This window comes from Corticium candelabrum, chromosome 12 (assembly GCF_963422355.1).
Source record: "Corticium candelabrum chromosome 12, ooCorCand1.1, whole genome shotgun sequence".
Taxonomy (NCBI): Eukaryota; Metazoa; Porifera; class Homoscleromorpha; order Homosclerophorida; family Plakinidae; genus Corticium; species Corticium candelabrum.
In genome coordinates this window covers 2,949,319-2,966,385 of record NC_085096.1, presented here as the reverse complement: position 1 = coordinate 2,966,385, position 17,067 = coordinate 2,949,319, and the positions used below count along the sequence as shown (strand labels likewise).

At 42.0% G+C, this 17,067-nt stretch overlaps 3 protein-coding genes across 4 annotated transcripts; all 3 read left to right on the top strand.

Annotated features, from left to right (window-relative positions):
- Positions 1–768: 768 nt before the first annotated feature.
- On the top strand, positions 769–1,382 carry LOC134188349 (uncharacterized). Its single transcript, XM_062656544.1, has 2 exons — positions 769–810; positions 852–1,382. Exons 1-2 carry the CDS (start codon positions 769–771, stop codon positions 1,347–1,349), a joined length of 540 nt encoding a protein of 179 aa, XP_062512528.1. The 3' UTR covers positions 1,350–1,382.
- Positions 1,383–1,406: 24 nt separating this feature from the next.
- On the top strand, positions 1,407–3,164 carry LOC134188159 (uncharacterized). The gene is made up of 3 exons (XM_062656356.1): positions 1,407–1,463; positions 1,541–1,837; positions 2,418–3,164. Exons 2-3 carry the CDS (start codon positions 1,769–1,771, stop codon positions 2,883–2,885), a joined length of 537 nt encoding a protein of 178 aa, XP_062512340.1. The 5' UTR covers positions 1,407–1,463; positions 1,541–1,768; the 3' UTR covers positions 2,886–3,164.
- Positions 3,165–4,087: 923 nt separating this feature from the next.
- Positions 4,088–7,426, top strand: LOC134187891 (probable serine/threonine-protein kinase DDB_G0271682). 2 transcript variants are annotated; one of them, XM_062656063.1, is made up of 8 exons: positions 4,088–4,380; positions 4,439–4,757; positions 5,858–6,003; positions 6,065–6,099; positions 6,169–6,312; positions 6,367–6,567; positions 6,724–6,815; positions 6,873–7,426. In XM_062656063.1, the coding sequence occupies exons 1-8, from the start codon at positions 4,208–4,210 to the stop codon at positions 7,266–7,268; spliced, it is 1,506 nt and encodes a 501-aa protein (XP_062512047.1). In that variant the 5' UTR covers positions 4,088–4,207; the 3' UTR covers positions 7,269–7,426. The 2 variants fall into 2 exon arrangements, with proteins under 2 accessions (XP_062512047.1, XP_062512046.1); XM_062656062.1 differs by having other exon boundaries at positions 4,089–4,380; positions 6,065–6,111.
- Positions 7,427–17,067: the final 9,641 nt, after the last annotated feature.

Below are 17,067 nucleotides of genomic sequence, written 5' to 3'. Positions count from 1 at the left end.
ACACACACACACACACACACACACACACACACACGCACGCGCACACACCACAGCACCACACACACGCACGCACAGCAACACACACACACACACACACACACACACACACACACACACACACACACACACACACACACACACACACACACACACACACACACACAGTGGCTGATTCTTAGAAATATCAATTGTATTATAGATATTCAATGATTCTTTGGCAACTGAAAGAAATGAAACCGATCTATGATTGTACGATGTTTTGTTTTCATAGTATTAATATATTAATTAATTAACAATTGCTGGTATTTTAGTTACCCTTTCTCCTCTCGTCATACGAGTAAATGTTATGGTTGGTCAGAAACCTCGACTAAGTGATAATGATTATCTAGAGGGATATAAAGAGATCATGGAACGTTGCTGGGAGACAACCTGATTGCAGGCTTCGTTTCAAAGGTCAAATATTGTATTTATTATTGTCAGTGCAAAAAGTGTACATGTGCTTGTAATGTTGTTACTAGAGATTGTAGTTATGTTGAATGGAATCAGGAGCCAAGTTTCTTTCGGAAATTAGGTGAGTGCAATATTTGATTACTGCATAATGCAGATTAATTAAAGGCAGGCTAGAATGTTCGATTGGAGTTCGAATGGGACCTACAGCCAAATGTTCATGACAGAGTTTTCTACCAAGACAAAGTAATTCATGTTAGTGATTATCAGGAAAGAAACAAGATAACTAAAACTTGTGTGTCCGAACCAATGAATTGCGTGATGTTCGATCAAAGCGAGAACTTATTTTACACATTTCACACTGTACATAATAACTTATTTAAAATATTTTCTTTCTTGCACAGACCACAACACCTATACGACAATCTCCAAGACAACAGGTGGGAAGCGATGATGAGCAATTAGTACAACAGTTGAGGCAACAGATAGAACAATTGACACAAGACGGTTCAGCAAAAGATAAGATAATTGAGCAGTTGAGAGAAACTCCAAGACAACACGTACAGGTGGGAAAGGGTGATGAGCAGTTACTAGTACAAGAGCTGATTCACAAGATAGAACAACTGACAAAAGATGGTTCAGCAAAAGATGAGGAAAATAAACTATTGAGACAACAAAACTCTAGTTTAGAAGAGTTACGGCGAGACGATCAGCTGCAAAGAGAACGTGCGTTTACTAAAGAGAGAAGAGAGAAAGAAGAACTCTTGCAAAGGTTACAAGAAGACAAAGACAACGTTCAGAAGAATCTCGATGAAGCTCAAACACAAATTGTGAAAATATGTGAAGAGAGCGAATATCTTCATCAACTACTAGATACAATGCCAACATTAGAGAGTTACTGAGTGATGTTGATGCAGTAATTGAACGATACAGGGAAGAAAAACGAGCTGAAGTTCTCATTCCTTTACATGACATTCAATTGACTGGCACAGAACTTGGATGTGGATCATATGGATGTGAGATGCACAATTATAATACTGACATTACTCTAGTACACAATTTTAGTAAAGCTTAATTTATTAATGTGATTTAGATGTTAGAGTTGAATATTGGCGTGGCTGTCCTGTTGCTGTCAAAATATTGGATGATGGTTTGGTTGATGTTCAACGCTACGCTCTACTTGTGGAACAAGAAGCATCTATAGGATGGAAAATACATCATCCAAACATAATTGATGTTTGTGGTGTCACTTTGGAGTTAGAAGAGAAGAAGGCATGGATTGTCATGGAATTACATAACGGCTCTATGTCTGCTGTGATTGATGCATGTCAAGGAGATGTTGCACATGACACATGATTCTTTGTGTGGACTCGATTATATTCACTCTATGGTAAGAACCATAAATAGGAAGAGTATGAGCTCTTATTTTTAGAAATATTTAAAGGCCAATAGTCAAAGAAAAAGTTGAGCTGGTCATCTGAAACCTAGATGAGTTTAAACAGAAAGACAGACAAACAGACAAACAGAGGAAGAAATACAGACAAGCAACCTAGCATGCAGGCAAGTTGGCTTTATAAGAGACAGACAGTTTAACTCCTCCGCTCTCTCGAGATCATTGTCACGTCTATCTATCACTTTCGCCAAGTAGAATATAATATTGAGACATCTGTTTGTACTGTGACAGCTACATATATATATATATATATATATATATATATATATATATATATATATATATATATATATATATACATATATATATATATATATATATAGATAGATAGATAGATAGATAGATAGATAGATATATAATCAGCAAATTTGTTAATAGTATGAATGCATTCAAAAATAGGAAGGAATCGGTCATTAGACAAATGAAATTACAGAGATGCATTGGAAATATAAACAGAGCTACACATTAACACAAATTCTGTTGTTGTAGTTTGCATTACTTTGTTGTGTTATCATAGCAACTTAGGGAGATTCTTCAAGGTGATATCTGTCCAAGGAACATCCTTGTTGCAGCAACGATGAGAGCCAAACTGGGTGATCTAGGAGCTAGTCGTTTTCAAGATGCTTCACTTTCAGCTGGTCTGCTCAGTCCAGAATACACACCTCCTGAGAGATTTGATGTTCCAACTTCACCAAAAAGCAACAAGACCGACATGTACAGTGCGGGTGTGACCATATGTGAGCTCTTCACTGCTGTCGTTCCAGATCGTCGCCGAAGGATAGATCGAGTCGTAATGATCCGTCAGATAAATGTTCGGGCTTTATGTAAACACTTGGTGAGAAATGATCCTGCCACGCGACCAACAGCAGCAGAAGCCCGTCATGTTATTAGTGGTATTCGTGAGACAGCCGAGTATAGAACATGTCCTCCTAAACGAATGGTAATGGGTAAGATGGATGAAATAGCTAATGTCACTCTCATTTAGTCCATTTGGTGAAGTTGACAAAACCTCTATCTTTGTATATCTTTCCTAATTGAACCATTTACAATTTATTTACCTAGTAATCGCAATTTAGCAAGCACAGCTGCTTGGCATTTCATTTTTATTGCTCAGACAACTGTGCAACTAACATTTTACTAGTTTAGACTTTGGCATTGTTATCCTGTATTTGTGGTCTAACTGTATTAGTGCTTACACTTGTCATGTGACATCATAGAGCTGTGGCTATTCTTGCACGCTTTTGGTTGATATTAAATACAAGTTCTTTCACCATCAACTGATGCACTAAGTAACTTACTATTATTGATATAGACGGGCTAGCTAGGTGTATCTGGGAGAGTGGATCGAAATTGTGTCACCATAATTCAGCCAGCATACACATTGATCTCTAACAAGTTTGAAACTTGATACAACCATACAGATATATGAGATGCCAAACCGTCCGGAAAAATTGTTAACTGATTTCCAGTACATCTTGGCAACAGAAATATTGAATTATGCGTGGTCGCTTGCATTCCAGTTGAATTATTATAATTTTTAATAACAAACTAGGCATAAATATTAATTAATGAACCTTTCACACAAACATGCTAAATATTCATATCACTTCCTTCTCTTCAAACAGGGGCGTCGTGTGAGCGCAAAAAGGGGTGGGGCTGACTCGCTGCTGAGACTTCGGCTCCTGTATTGATGTTGAAAAAGGAAACCCCGCCCGAAAAGTGGTGGGACTTAACCCCCTCTAGCCCCTATTACGCGACGCCCTCCTTTAAATCAGTTGACTTGATATTTTTGTTAGTTTGCTGAACAATTTACTCACCGCACACTGACATCATTTTTTCTAGGTTTCTCTTTTGTAAATTTTATGTGCTGCTTGCACCTGTCTGTCTATCCATATGACCGTGTACGCACGCACGGGCACACGCACTCACACACACACACACACACACACACACACACACACACACACACACACACACACACACACACACACACACACACACACACACACACACACACACAGTGATTCTGTGCCACTTCTGAGGGGTACTGTGCCACTCTTTGTACAATTGCCATGGAAACGACAATCTCCATATCCAGACTCGTCACCACGCCCCCTTATTCCTGTAGTGGGTCACGTGAACGCATTCGGCAACTTTTCGTTTAGGCATAGTAAGACGTGGAAAAAAACGTACAAGCGAAAAGCAGGCCTGTGTGGACGAGGCTTAGTAGACTGGTCACGGTGGTGGTGGCAGTGGTCCCAATGTTATTCATTATCCGGGATTTGTTATCCGGGTGTTAAGACGCAGATGTCCGTCGACGATCAGCCAAGGATATTGAAACGACATGAGATTGTTTACGACGAGGAGGACGATTATCTCGGTTCTGGAAGGTTCGGCGTCGTCTATCGATGTTGTTTGACGAACTCAAGTGAAGTAGTGGCTGTCAAAGTTTTGGCCACTCCGCACAGACTCAGAAAAAGGTAGACATACGAGATGTCGCGAAACCGTCTACTTTACGTGTGCCGTTTGTGTTTGCAGTGACCTGGGGGATTTTATTCGTGAAGCAAATATACTGCAAGGTCTCACTGATTGCCCGTATGTGATCCGTTTCTTGGGCTTGTGCATCGACCCTGGACATCACGCGATTGTTATGGAATATGTGGAGTATGGGACTCTGGAAGAAATGTTGTTTTCTGAGGAAAACAATCACCCAATTATCAAACAATGGGACTGTCGCATTCGCATGGCTCTAGAAATTGCCAAAGGAATGGACTATTTACACAGTCTGCCAACACCGATTATTCACAGAGATTTGAAGACAGCGAATGTGTTAGTGGGTAACAACTACAGCTGTAAAGTGAGATACGATTTGTCTTGTCTAGCCTCGTTCCCAAGCAGACTTACATGAGCTTGGCAGTGTCCGATTCCCGTATGACACTTTCAGCCTTTTTTGAGTCTGAACTCACCGCGCCTACTTTCACACACTTACTTCACTAAGTGTCACCTCACGTCATAGTCGTGGCATCCCACATAACTAAATACTACCTATGTCACAAATTCAATTGGCTTATATCTATCTAATGTGTGACCAGCAGATTTTGTATCACTCCCAAGCCTCTAAACAGCGCATGGTGACTCTCCATGGTGAGTGATTCACCAAGTTCACACTCTCCAAATTCTCAAGACAACTTCAGCATGTGGAAAGGTGAGTGTATTCCTAAGTTATTGTCCTACTCGTGTAGACTGGCGAGCCTGCAAAATCTACTTACAGCGATCTGGACTTTGTGTTAGTTCACTCGTTTGTACAGACAAAGATGTCTTGTCCCCTAGGATGACCCTGGGACTTCAAGTTTACCCTCCCGATAGCCATTGTAATTGAAAACACGAAGAGGGGACTGCAATTCCACCTCAATGTGTCTTTTGTTGCCATTGCGTGCCCTACTGGCCATTACAATAGCGTCTGTGCACTAGCAAGAGCCGTGCAGATAGCCGATGTACGACGAAACAAGGAGTGAACTACACGCGAAGTCTGGATCACTGTAGCTAGACTTGGTAGGCTTGCCAGTCTACACGAGTAGGACAATAACTTAGGAATACACTCACCTTTCCACATGCTGAAGTCGTCTTGAGAATTTGGAGAGCGTGAACTTGGTGAATTACTCACCGTGGAGAGTCATCATGCGCTGTTTGCAGGCTTGGGCGTGATGCTGGTCACACATTAGATAGATATATGCTAATTGAGTTTGTGACATAGGTAGTATTTAGTTACGTGGAGTGCCAAGGATATGATGTGGGGTGACTCTTAGTGAAGTTAGTGTGTGAAAGTAGGCGTGGTGAGTCCACAGGAGGCTAAAATTGTCATACAGGAACCGGACACTGACAGGCTCACGTGAGTCTGCATGGGAACGAGACTAGTCTTGTCTACTAGTCAGAAGTAAAGTCATATCTGACTTTTAGATCATTGATTTTGGGCTGGCAAAATTACGAGATATTTCAACACAAACGTCAACAGGCAACGCGAAAGGAACAGTAGCATTTATTGCACCTGAAGTATTTGATGGAACAGTCAAGAAGGGGAAGGAAATGAAACTCGATGTTTACTCGTAAGTCTTATTCATGACAACTGCTGTTCGTTAGGAAGGGGTTCCAGCTATCATATTATAGATATGCAATTGTTCTTTGGCAGCTGAAAGAAATGAGTAAACTTTATGGTGTTACATGTTTGGTTTCATTAATATCAATATATTGACAATTGTTGCTATCTCTAGTTGATCTTCCTTTTGACGTCATACGAGTAAATGTTTTGGCTGGCCAGAGACCTGTACTGCGTGATGATGACTGTATACAGGGATATAAAGACATTATTGTACGTTGCTGGGATGGTCAACCTGACTGCAGGCTATACTTTAGAGGTACTAAACTCAGAATATTATTAATGCAAACGTTTGATAGGTTGTGGCTAATAGAGATTGTCACTATGTTGGATGGAATTATGAGTCAAATGGCTGTTCGACATTCTGCGAGTGCGAACCAAGATGTTGCTATTAGCAGCAGCAACGTTTCTGCTACAGCTAAAATGCCATTGCCAGATGCAGATGTCGGAGCAATGAATAATCTTGGCATATCTGTTGAAAATCGTCACAAGGCAGCAATGAAGCCTGTTTTGCGTATGTGTGTGTGTGTGTGTGTGTGTGTGTGTGTGTGTGTGTGTGTGTGTGTTTGTGTGTGTGTGTGTGTGTGTGTGTGTGTGTGTGTGTGTGTGTGTGCGTGCGCGTGTGTGTGTACAGATGGTGATCAGTTGTTTGAAGCTGCTGCTTCTCTAGAATACCATCTGGGTCAAAGAAACGTCATAATTGGTACAAACAGTACAGCATCGATTACTCCTCGACCGACAGATAGTCACCTGAATCGTATTGTACGTTAAGACGTTGTTATTGTCATTGATCTGTTGTAAGTACACCTTGATGTACAGGTGTCTGATAACCAAGAGAAAGCTCCATGGCAGAAATGGCAGAAAGATGAGATATCGGGAGAAACGCTACAGTGGAAGTTAGAATCGGGAGCAAACCGCAAATGCACTGATCAGGAGATTGTGATTGTAGCTCGTACTTGTGCTGCGCGTTGGCAGGAGCTTGTTTGTGTCCTCCAACCCTCGGTTTTCTCAACGTCAGAGATAGCGGCGATACAAGGAGAATACAGGCAGCTGTTCTTGCAAGCACGAGTTGCATTGGAAAAATGGACTAACGCACTATGTGACAAAGCCATACGACAATCACTGATTAAGGCAATGTGTCGAGTTGGGCTTAGAGCACAAGCCAGCCAGGCATTTGGTCACGAGTTGGTAAATTATGTTAGCCGTTATTGCTGATTTGTCAGTATGCAAGGAAGCAGCAGGATTGAGGTGTATGCATTGTTTTTTTATTTGAAGACTTTGGGGGTTGGCTTGAAAGACTTTACTGTTGCTGCTTGACTTGTACTACCACAGATAAGCCACTTGTGAGTTGCCTATTCAACCCACGTATCATATACACGTGTACTCAAACGTGGCCCCTCAACACACTCCCACGACAGAACGTTTCTCCTCTGCTAGGTTTATAAGTTGACGTCTACAAGATGTAGCCTACGCCAATTAAGTTAATCAATTTATTTATTTATGTATTTATGTATTTATTAATTATAATGTATTTATTTATTTATTTGTTTATGTATTTATTTATTTATATATGTATTAATTAATTGATTTATTTATTATGTATTTGTTTTCTTTATTTATGTATTTATTTATTTATTTATGTATTTGTTTATTTATTAATTTATTTCTTATGTATTTATTATACTTATATATTTAATTATGTATTTATTTATTTATTTATTTATTATGTATTTATTATATTTATTTATGTATTTATTTATATATTTATTAATTAATTTATTAATTAATTTATTTATTTATTTATGTATTTATGTATCTATTTATGTATTTATTAATTGATTTATTTATTATGTATTTATTTTATTTATTTTGTATTTATTTATTTATATATTTATATATTTAATAATTAATTAATTTATTATGTACTTATTATATTTATTTATGGATTTATTTATTTACTTATGTATTTGTTAATTAATTTATTTATTATGTATTTATTATATTTATTTATTTATGTATTTATTTATTATATTTATTTATCTTTTTATGTATTTATTTATTTATTATATTTATTTATGTATGTATTTATTTATATATTTATTTATTTATTAATAATTTATTATGTATTTATTTTATTTATTTATGTATTTATTTATTTATGTATTTATTAATTAATTTATTATGTATTCATTTTATTTATTTATGTATTTATTATTTAATTTATTTATTATGTATTTGTTTTATTATTTATGTATTTATTAATTTATTTATTTATTTATTTATATGCACTCTTGGAGGAAATCTTGTTTGAGTTCGTTAAATAGATAGTACACCTCCATGGCCCTCTAAGGAATGTATCCCAAAACAGATTTTCTACACAAAGCTACGGTATGTACAACAAGAGCATCCTCGAGAGATGTCGCGTTGCCTCTATACCGTCGGTCAAAACATGCTCCAAATACTCGACATGGTACCGTAGACACCTCGGACGATGTCTTCCATGACTGTGTGGAATACATCGCTCGCGACATCTCCAAAGTCTACAGACGTTAAGTCTGGGACATCTCACCACCACCATACAACTCCAGGCTACCGGGGAGGCCCAACCGTGGAAGGCTGTATTGTAGCACGGTGTCGGCCCGAGTTGGTCCAGAGCGCAGAGGCGATAGACTTCCACACGCATACAAGCCGAAGCTTGCGGTGGGCGACAGATCCAGTCCCATCCAGATCTGGGGTTTGTAGTACCGAGGGATGCACCTGTTGGGACGCCTTCGATATGGAGCCTTGTACTCGAGCAGGACAGTATTTTGGGAAGCCTCCGATGGTGGATCCACTGCGTGGTATGGATTCTCCAACCTTTGCCGCGTTTCGTCGACGATACTACGAAGTACAAGTCGAGGCTATACCCTACATTCCCAGATCAAATATATAGATCTGGCCACCCCTATACGCGGTTCCATAATCTATTTCGACCAATCGTTCCGACACAGGTTCGAAGACCTTTCCTCACCAAAAGCGAGGTCTCGGTTCGATCCCGCTCTTGTCTCTAAGCAATTGTCCGACATAGCCATAGGGACTTTAGCGCAATAGAGCAGCCACTTTGGTTCCTCCGCCATATTTCTACGCAGTCGAAACCATTCCTCCGAGCTCTGGCGGAGAGAACCATGTTGGTCGACAAACACATGAATCTTGCTATCGAGAGATTCCATTTCCACGCGCCTTTAAACAAGAGTGGAATGGATTCGATGGAAGCTAATTGGATAGACAAGGTTCCATCGAAAACTTCGTAGTCCTATACATAGCCGTCTTTTCTTTGCAATATTGGAACGAGATAGAAGTACTATCGTCTTATCGACACCGAGTTCGATGGATTGTAGACTGAGGCAAGAGGCTGTCGTGGAAATACTATCGACCAGACTTGCCGGCAGACGTCGGCGAAAGTCTAGAGGAAACAAGTCGGTCGGACATGCACGAGCAAGACCAGATATCTTTGCTCTGCGGAAGACCAAGAATTTGTGTCTATTCATCCGAAAGTACAGAGTCGTGAGTGTGTTTCGAAAACGAGGTGGGAGTGGTAGACACCAAACATCTCTTGGATCTACCTCTAGGACACTACCAGCACAGGTCAAGGCAAAAGACCTAGATATTGGGTTGACAAGAGCTGTTGGGTCGCAAACAAAGGATATTGGACAATAGGTTCCATCGAAAAATATGTAGCCATATACATAGCTTTCCTCCTACTTCGAAAAACGTGCAACTTGGAAATGTTTTCTGGAAAAGCGATAGCAACAAATACACATAGTGGCCGACGATGGGATGTTAGTGGGTAGTAGAGGTCCAACACCTATCCCTAGGTCTTTAGAGTAGAAAATACACATGTGGTGGATGACGAGGAGATGCCGGCGATACGTCCAAAACCAATCTCTAGTCTGCAAGGCATGCTAGACTGTGGAGTGGATGTGTCGGCTGTAGAAAAGTATGGCTATCTACCGCCACACAGACTAGTAGGTCTAGATATGGATAGTCTCGACAATGTTCTAGAAACGGTTGGATCACGTATTGGTGGAAAATCTAGAAGCGGAGATCCCATTGCGTCTACAAGCCAGAAACGACATAGATGTATCGTCGTCGTATAGGCAACGAATTCGGTGGATAGCACAATACTGAAAGACTTTGTCGCACAAGAGATCGCCGGCAAGGAGAGATACAGCGAGCCTGTAGACACAACCAAGGGTAGATTGGAGCGAGTGTGTGCTAGCAAGACTAACGGTATTTGCTCTACAGCAAACAAGAAAGAATTTGTAGCTCCTCGTCGAAAACTACAAGAACAAGGATTTATGCCCGAAAGCGAGGTTGGAATATATAGTGTGTTCCAAATATCTCGGATAGATCGATTGATCTCTTGGAGCTGTCACTTTCGATCTAGAAGGTATGTTGGGTCGAGTTTTGGTTACCTAGTTGTGTGGAAGTAGCTGGAAGGGGGAGACTATACTCTAGCTCATTGTATCTATCGACACTACAAAGTATGTAACTATGTATCGCATAGGAGATTGCACCTACAACAACAAATACTACACCTACAACAACAGATATTGCAACACTTTTGCACTACTAAGCTATTGGACAACGTCTTGCCTACGTCAACATAGTGTTTTTTCGTTGGCAGCTTTCGATATCGCGTAGTCGGACATGGTTGCGATGGTCTTTTCTTCCCCGCTGTATGAAGGTCTACATAGAATTGCTTAGTGGGCGACCTTTCGGTATCGTGGGGTATGTGGTGTCTTTTTGCGTGCCAGAAGGCATCTTTCATGTCGACTACTGTGAATACCACTTTGCCAGCCAGTCGGGCTTGGACATCTGCCATTGTTGGTATTTGGTGTCTCTCCCTTTTGATGACTTATTGAGCGGTCTGGGATCCAGACAGATCCTTACGTTTTCCTTCTTCTCTTTTTTTTATCACGAGATTGTGAAGCCAGTCCGTCCAGCCTTTGACGTCTTGTGTAATACCTTGTTGCTGCAGTTTTGCCAACGTCTGTTGGAGTTTCGTTCTCTTTGCATATGGTATGACTCGCGGATGCTGTACCACCGGAATAGCGTCTGCTTGAAGCTGGATGTCATACGCTTTGTTATACCTTCCTATTCCTTTAAACACATCCTTGTTCTGCTCGATAAGTTGCTGTCTGGTGTGACCTGGTTGTATATCCACAAGCACCACATTGTCCACACGCCTGTTGAGATCTAAGTCCTGGCACGCTGTTCTTCCAAGGATGGCTAGGTTGTCGTCAATAACATAAAACGTGAGCCTCTTCCTGCAGCTCGCCTTGTTTCTGCTGACTAAACAACTGACCTGAATTGTGCCTCTGGGTAGATTTGACCATCACCAGCTGCAGTAAGAATCTTGCTGGTTGGGTGCAATTTTGTCTCGAGAACTCTGTATACCTTAAAAGGCAAGATGTTTGCCTCGGACTCGATGTCCAGCTTGAAATTAATCTGCGTACATTCCAGATCGTGTTCCGTCCATTTTGTCGTGTACCGGATATGTCCTATGAATATAGGTGAAATCAGTAGCTCTTCATTCTTGTTACTGCTGCTTCATCTGCATCTTTGACCTGGAATTCGACAGAATTTGGCCCGATGGTTCCTCTTGTGACACGCTGAAAGCGTCTTTCCGTAGATGGGGCGCGGTCGAAGTGGGTCAAGCCTTCGCCATACTTGCATGCCGCTTACCTGGTTTTGGATTGATTAAGTAAGGTCTGATTCTCGTAATAATCTCTCTTTCACGCGTTCGTTGTGGACGTCAAACGCGATCTTATCGCGTATTAGAAGATCGCGTTGGTCACCGAATTCGCACAACGCCGCCTTTACTTTTAGCTCGGTAACCCATTGATCTACTGCTTCACCTTTTAACTGGTCTGTAGACCAGAATATGTGCCTTTCATATACGGTGTTGTGCCTGGGGTTGCAATATATCTTGAATTTCTGTAGTCCAGAGTTGACATCGTGTCTAGGATCAGGTTGCTCTGCTTCTTGTGGCGGGAACACGAACGTCTGGTAGATCTCTTGGGCTTCAGGCCCAGCAACATGAAGAAGTATGGCCGTCTGCGTAGCGGGTGACTTTATGTCTAATTCTGACGCCTGAGAGTAGAAACGAAATTGCTGCTCACATTTGTGCCATGCTCCTGTGAGGTTGCGGTCGCAGAACGACATTTATGCTGATGGTTGAGTCGTTTCATCCTGACACCATGTAATGTTTTCAGTTGTATGATAGTCTCTAGTAACGCAACTCAACACAGCTACCAACGTTACTTGCTGTTTTGTGCTTTTAGCATACCTTGTACTACGCATGCTCCAAGTCTTAAACTATAGAGTCACTACTGTCACAGTTGCAGTAACGCGTTGGGAAAAGCCGTTTTGTGTTGGACTTGTTATTCCCCGGATTAAGTGATGGTCGAGTCTAGATCATCCCTAATGAGAACAGTAGTGAGTGCACCACCCTATCCGGGAGTTGTGACGGGAATTTCTAGTCATTCTGATGTTTGAGTGCGTAGCGATCGTTTCCACGGTTCTGTTTCTACAGTAGCTGCATTGCTAGTAATTTACCACGTGAAATCTAAGAGCGTTTGGAACACCACGCTCACATCTAGGCTACTCGTAGTCTAGACCGCAGTCCGCCGCGTCTCATGATAATCGACTTGACAGGAGGATTGAGTTCTCGATCGCTGCTTGCAACTTCTACTGCCTACTGCGCACAAAGAGAGTCCAGAATGATACACTAGCACGTAATTTGTACGCATTCCATTGCCCTAACTATTTCACGCATGTACCAGTGGCGGATCTAGTAGGGACACTGAGGGCACGTGCCGCCCCCCCCCCCCCGGCCGTTGACCTCGCAATAAGCCCAGACTGTGTCTGGGTTTACACTCCCAACTTTTCTACTAAGCTAGACTCAAACTGTCCAACTTCTCAGTGTACGATAACACAGAAACAAATGACATCTCTAGCATTGATGTATGTCCATTGAGAAATCAACATTAAAGTTGCTGACATTGTTAGTCAATTTGCCCGGAAAAGCCTCGCAAAATGATATTGCCCACTACTTTATTGGATGAAGAGTCTGATAGTGCCACAGAGTCTGACTGTGCGGAAGAGGAAGAAGTAGAAGGTCTTGGCAATGCCTGACTGCCATCAGCCAGAATAGGCATAGTTTCTTAGCTGTGATTTAGAGTATGTATAATTATAATGTGTACAAAATTACAGCATAGCGTTTACTATGTAATGCGCCTGTCGAATATAGTCATAAATGTTGTGACTCCCCCCCCCCCCCCCCGGCAAAAGTATCTCTGGATCCGCCATTGTGTACGTGCAGGCTAGAAAGTTTCTAGAACTCATGACAGAAAATTCCTTGCTGGGCTAGATCACAGTAGCATAAAACAGACACGTTGGATGAGAGAAACATTTCACAACAAACCAGTGTGCATGGCCACGGACAAAATGGATTTTATCGTCGCAGTTGTGAAGTCAAATCTTGGGGACTTTGAGAGTTCTCAACGCAACGCCTTTCTACAACTATTGCACTAGTTGAAACAAAAGCTCAAAGGCCCCACGTATAAAAAAGCAAGGCATGATCAACCCACAAACCCGCGTGATGACGTAACTTAAGACATGGTAAGACTTGGGCCATGTTCCAATCCCATGGCTAGAGTAACAGGTAAAACAACACCTCGCATCGCAGACGCTTCGACTAGAATCAAGCTTGAGGCGAACAGATCCGTCAAAGTAATGACCGCGTTCACTGCCGTAAGGCGCGTGTTCTCGGTTAATACGCATGTGCGAGAGCATGCCGTAAAACTTTGTATTACGGTCGACAACCCGATTGACCGGAGAATGGAATCTCCTGCAGCTCCGCTACCTAATGATTTGCTTGCACTCTACTGGTATCCTTCCTCCACATGTGCTGCAGGTGTATTCTATCAATTAACTTAACTAGTAAATGAAGCCGTGTTCTACTCGCTTCAGAGCTACGAGCGTCCATGTATAGTTGTGTGTAGTTGTGTGTGTGTGTGTGGGGGGGGGGGGGTGGTGGAGCAGATGGTAGAGCGTTGGTGATGACATCCGGGAATCTTGTATTCCGTGATGAGGGTTCCTGGTGGAGGCGACACTGTCGCAGTTTCCTTGAACAAGAAACTCACCCAAACTAGCTTCTCTCGACTTAGGAGTACAAATGAGTACCTGGTTATTGACTGGGGTGGACAAGACCGCTGGCTTGGCAGCAACATCATGCAGAAGACGGGTACGTGTGGGCCTTGGTGTCCAGTCCCAGAGCTGCGCCATTGTCAGTGCCCCTGGATGACTCTGGCCAAGCTCCAGGTGGATTGTAGCGCTGGCTCCAAGACTCCACGTAGCGCATGGAGGCCCTGTCTCTAGAGACAGGGGGAGCTATCTCCGCAACTGACCTCAAGTTCGACGTCGAAAGACGTGGAGGGCTTAACATTTGTCCATTGTGTGTGTGTGTGTGTGTGTGTGTGTGTGTGTGTGTGTGTGTGTGTGAAAAACTATAGCTAGACCTATAGTGCTCGCTAGATTACGAAATGCTAAAATTGGTCAACGTCGTTTGCACTGAATTGGTCTTCTAAATTCTATTGTCATCGAAATGCCATTTAATTTTGACGATCGCAGCGAGCCATAAACACCTTTTTGGCACGGACGGTAACAGTGTTTCCGCTCCTATAGACGCATACTGACGGCGTTCACTCCTACAGTTTATTTGTAACCTAAAATTGATACTATTTACCTAGATGTTTACAAACTGTGAGCTAGAAAAGTAGAAAATGAGCGTGGGTCTGCGTGTGAAAAATGGGCATGGTTTGCGGTCTAATTTATCTGCCCCTAGACTTGAGGACCACGCTACGCCATTGGTTTGAACCAAACTGTTGTGCATATCATGTATACTACGTATATTAGAGAAAAGTTTTCTTTCGTCATCTGTGTGCCCTGTTTCGAATCGTCATCTGTATGAACTTTGGTGTTCTGGGGTAGAGAATTTCTCTAGTAAACGCTTTTCTCCGTAAATTTGGTTGTACGTAATACATAATGCAGGTCAGTGTAAACGCCTTCTTGGGTATTTTTCGTTGTGCTAATGTGTGAGACGTGAGAATGTGCATCTAAATTTAGCTACTTCTTGTATTACTTCTAGGTCTACAGCATACTTCTTTACAGTGTAGTTACTGTAGCTGTTACTCTATCAAGTTTTGCTACAGTTATTCTAAATACACGTAGTTCCAAATAGTAAGCATTGGTAAAATGTATACATCATGTCTGTTGCGTATACAATTCAGAAATTAGAGAGAAAAACGAAGGCGTTTGATCACGTGATTAGTGTTATTCATTCTTTTTCGTACACGCCAATCTTTACTCCCTACTCATTCCACTGTCTCTGATACTTTCTAGCTGGTAGTACACCTCTGTTTTAATGCACCTGCAAACGATTAATTCTTAGAGACGAGAGTAGAACAGAAGCTAGTTTGTACACGTAGGTCTACGCTTTGGCTTCCTCTTTGGCTAATGATAGCAAGCGTACACGTAAACCACACTTCGCTGGCTAATTGTACACCAGTCACAGACTTGGGATATCTGACAAGACATCATGGGAAAACCTGGAGAGCTCTGATTGCAATCGCCAAACATCGACGCTGTACGTATAGTCTAGTGCATCTAGTGACGCTTCTGGCGATTATCTGTTCGAAACGGTCTGTTGTTTGAGATGAATTAATTTTAACTGCAATGCAATTAGGGACTGAAGCCCATTGCATTCGTTGGAAAGCAGTCAAAGAGTTTGCCTATCCAAGACCGGATCCAGAAATTTTTAAAGAGGGGGTTGACCTGGTGGCAGTTATTTATAACATTACTAATTTTCTCTTTTCTAATGAAATTTTATGAAATTAGTGAACCACGCCTATTGGAAAAGAGGGGTTTTTAACCCCCTGAATCCTCCTCTGGATCCGGCCCTGACTATCACCATTTTAAATTATGGTTACACCTACGCAAAAAAGTTGCACTTGCGCAAACAGCCGTGGAGTATGCTCTCACCTCTAGCAGAAACGTCTGCACAAGCAAGGTTAAATTGGTCTGGGTTCATCATGTAAGTATGTGCCGCTGTCATGACAAATAGTGTCCCCCTACAAAAAGTGTCCCCTAAAAAGGGTCCCCCCGGACACAATTTGTCGGCAGTACGTGACAAATACCGTCCGTCTGCAAAACGTGTCCCCCACGCAAAATTATGTAGTGGACGTGGACTACCAAATGAGTGAGTGCTTTAATGACATTTGATGCTAACGTCTGTGTCTGCGCACGCACGCGCTTTCTGTGTGTGTGTGTGTGTGTGTGTGTGTGTGTGTGTGTGTGTGTGTGTGTGTGTGTGTGTGTGTGTGTGTGTGTGTGTGTGTGTTTGTGTGTGTGTGTGTGTGTGTGTGTGTGTGTGTGTGTGTGTGTTTGTGTGTGTGTGTGTGTGTGTGTGTGTGTGTGTGTGTGTGTGTGTGTGTGTGTGTGTGTGTGTGGTGTGTGTGTGTAGCAGCAGCAGCAGCAGCACTCCCAGGCAGCAAAGATGAAGAAGAACATGATGACATATAGTAACTGAGTTTAGATTGTACTTGCAGTATCGAACCTGGACCTTAAGGGCTCTTGTATGTACGTATGTACAAACAAACAAAAATGTATGTGGCTCAATTGGTTAGAGTGTGCAGTTGGAGATTGGCAACATCCGGGACCTTTGGGTCAGAGCTTGAGTGTGGGAGGGCCACATACATAAGTTCCCTTGGGCAAGGAACTAACATACACTTGCCTCTCTCTCCGGAGTGTCAGTTCTGTCCAGCAAGTATGAAGTACAAAGTATGAAGTACAGCAAGTATGACGCACCTAGTGACATGATAGAGTGACTGCTGTAAGTCTAGAGTATAGCAAGTATAGAAAGTTTAGAGTATAGCAAGTATAGTCATTGCAGTATCGAACCTGGGCCCTA

Excerpts from the sequence above, each read along its gene's own strand:
- LOC134188349 (XM_062656544.1), top strand. The coding sequence starts at position 769 with ATGTTCGATCAAAGCGAGAACTTATTTTACACATTTCACACT. Across the intron at positions 811-851 it reads TATTTTACACATTTCACACT|ACCACAACACCTATACGACA; the intron begins GTACATAATAAC and ends TTTCTTGCACAG.
- LOC134188159 (XM_062656356.1), top strand. The coding sequence starts at position 1,769 with ATGCATGTCAAGGAGATGTTGCACATGACACATGATTCTTTGTGTGGA. Across the intron at positions 1,838-2,417 it reads TCGATTATATTCACTCTATG|CAACTTAGGGAGATTCTTCA; the intron begins GTAAGAACCATA and ends GTGTTATCATAG.
- LOC134187891 (XM_062656062.1), top strand. The coding sequence starts at position 4,208 with ATGTCCGTCGACGATCAGCCAAGGATATTGAAACGACATGAGATTGTT. Across the intron at positions 4,758-5,857 it reads GTAACAACTACAGCTGTAAA|ATCATTGATTTTGGGCTGGC; the intron begins GTGAGATACGAT and ends TCTGACTTTTAG. Across the intron at positions 6,112-6,168 it reads AGAAATGAGTAAACTTTATG|TTGATCTTCCTTTTGACGTC; the intron begins GTGTTACATGTT and ends TGCTATCTCTAG.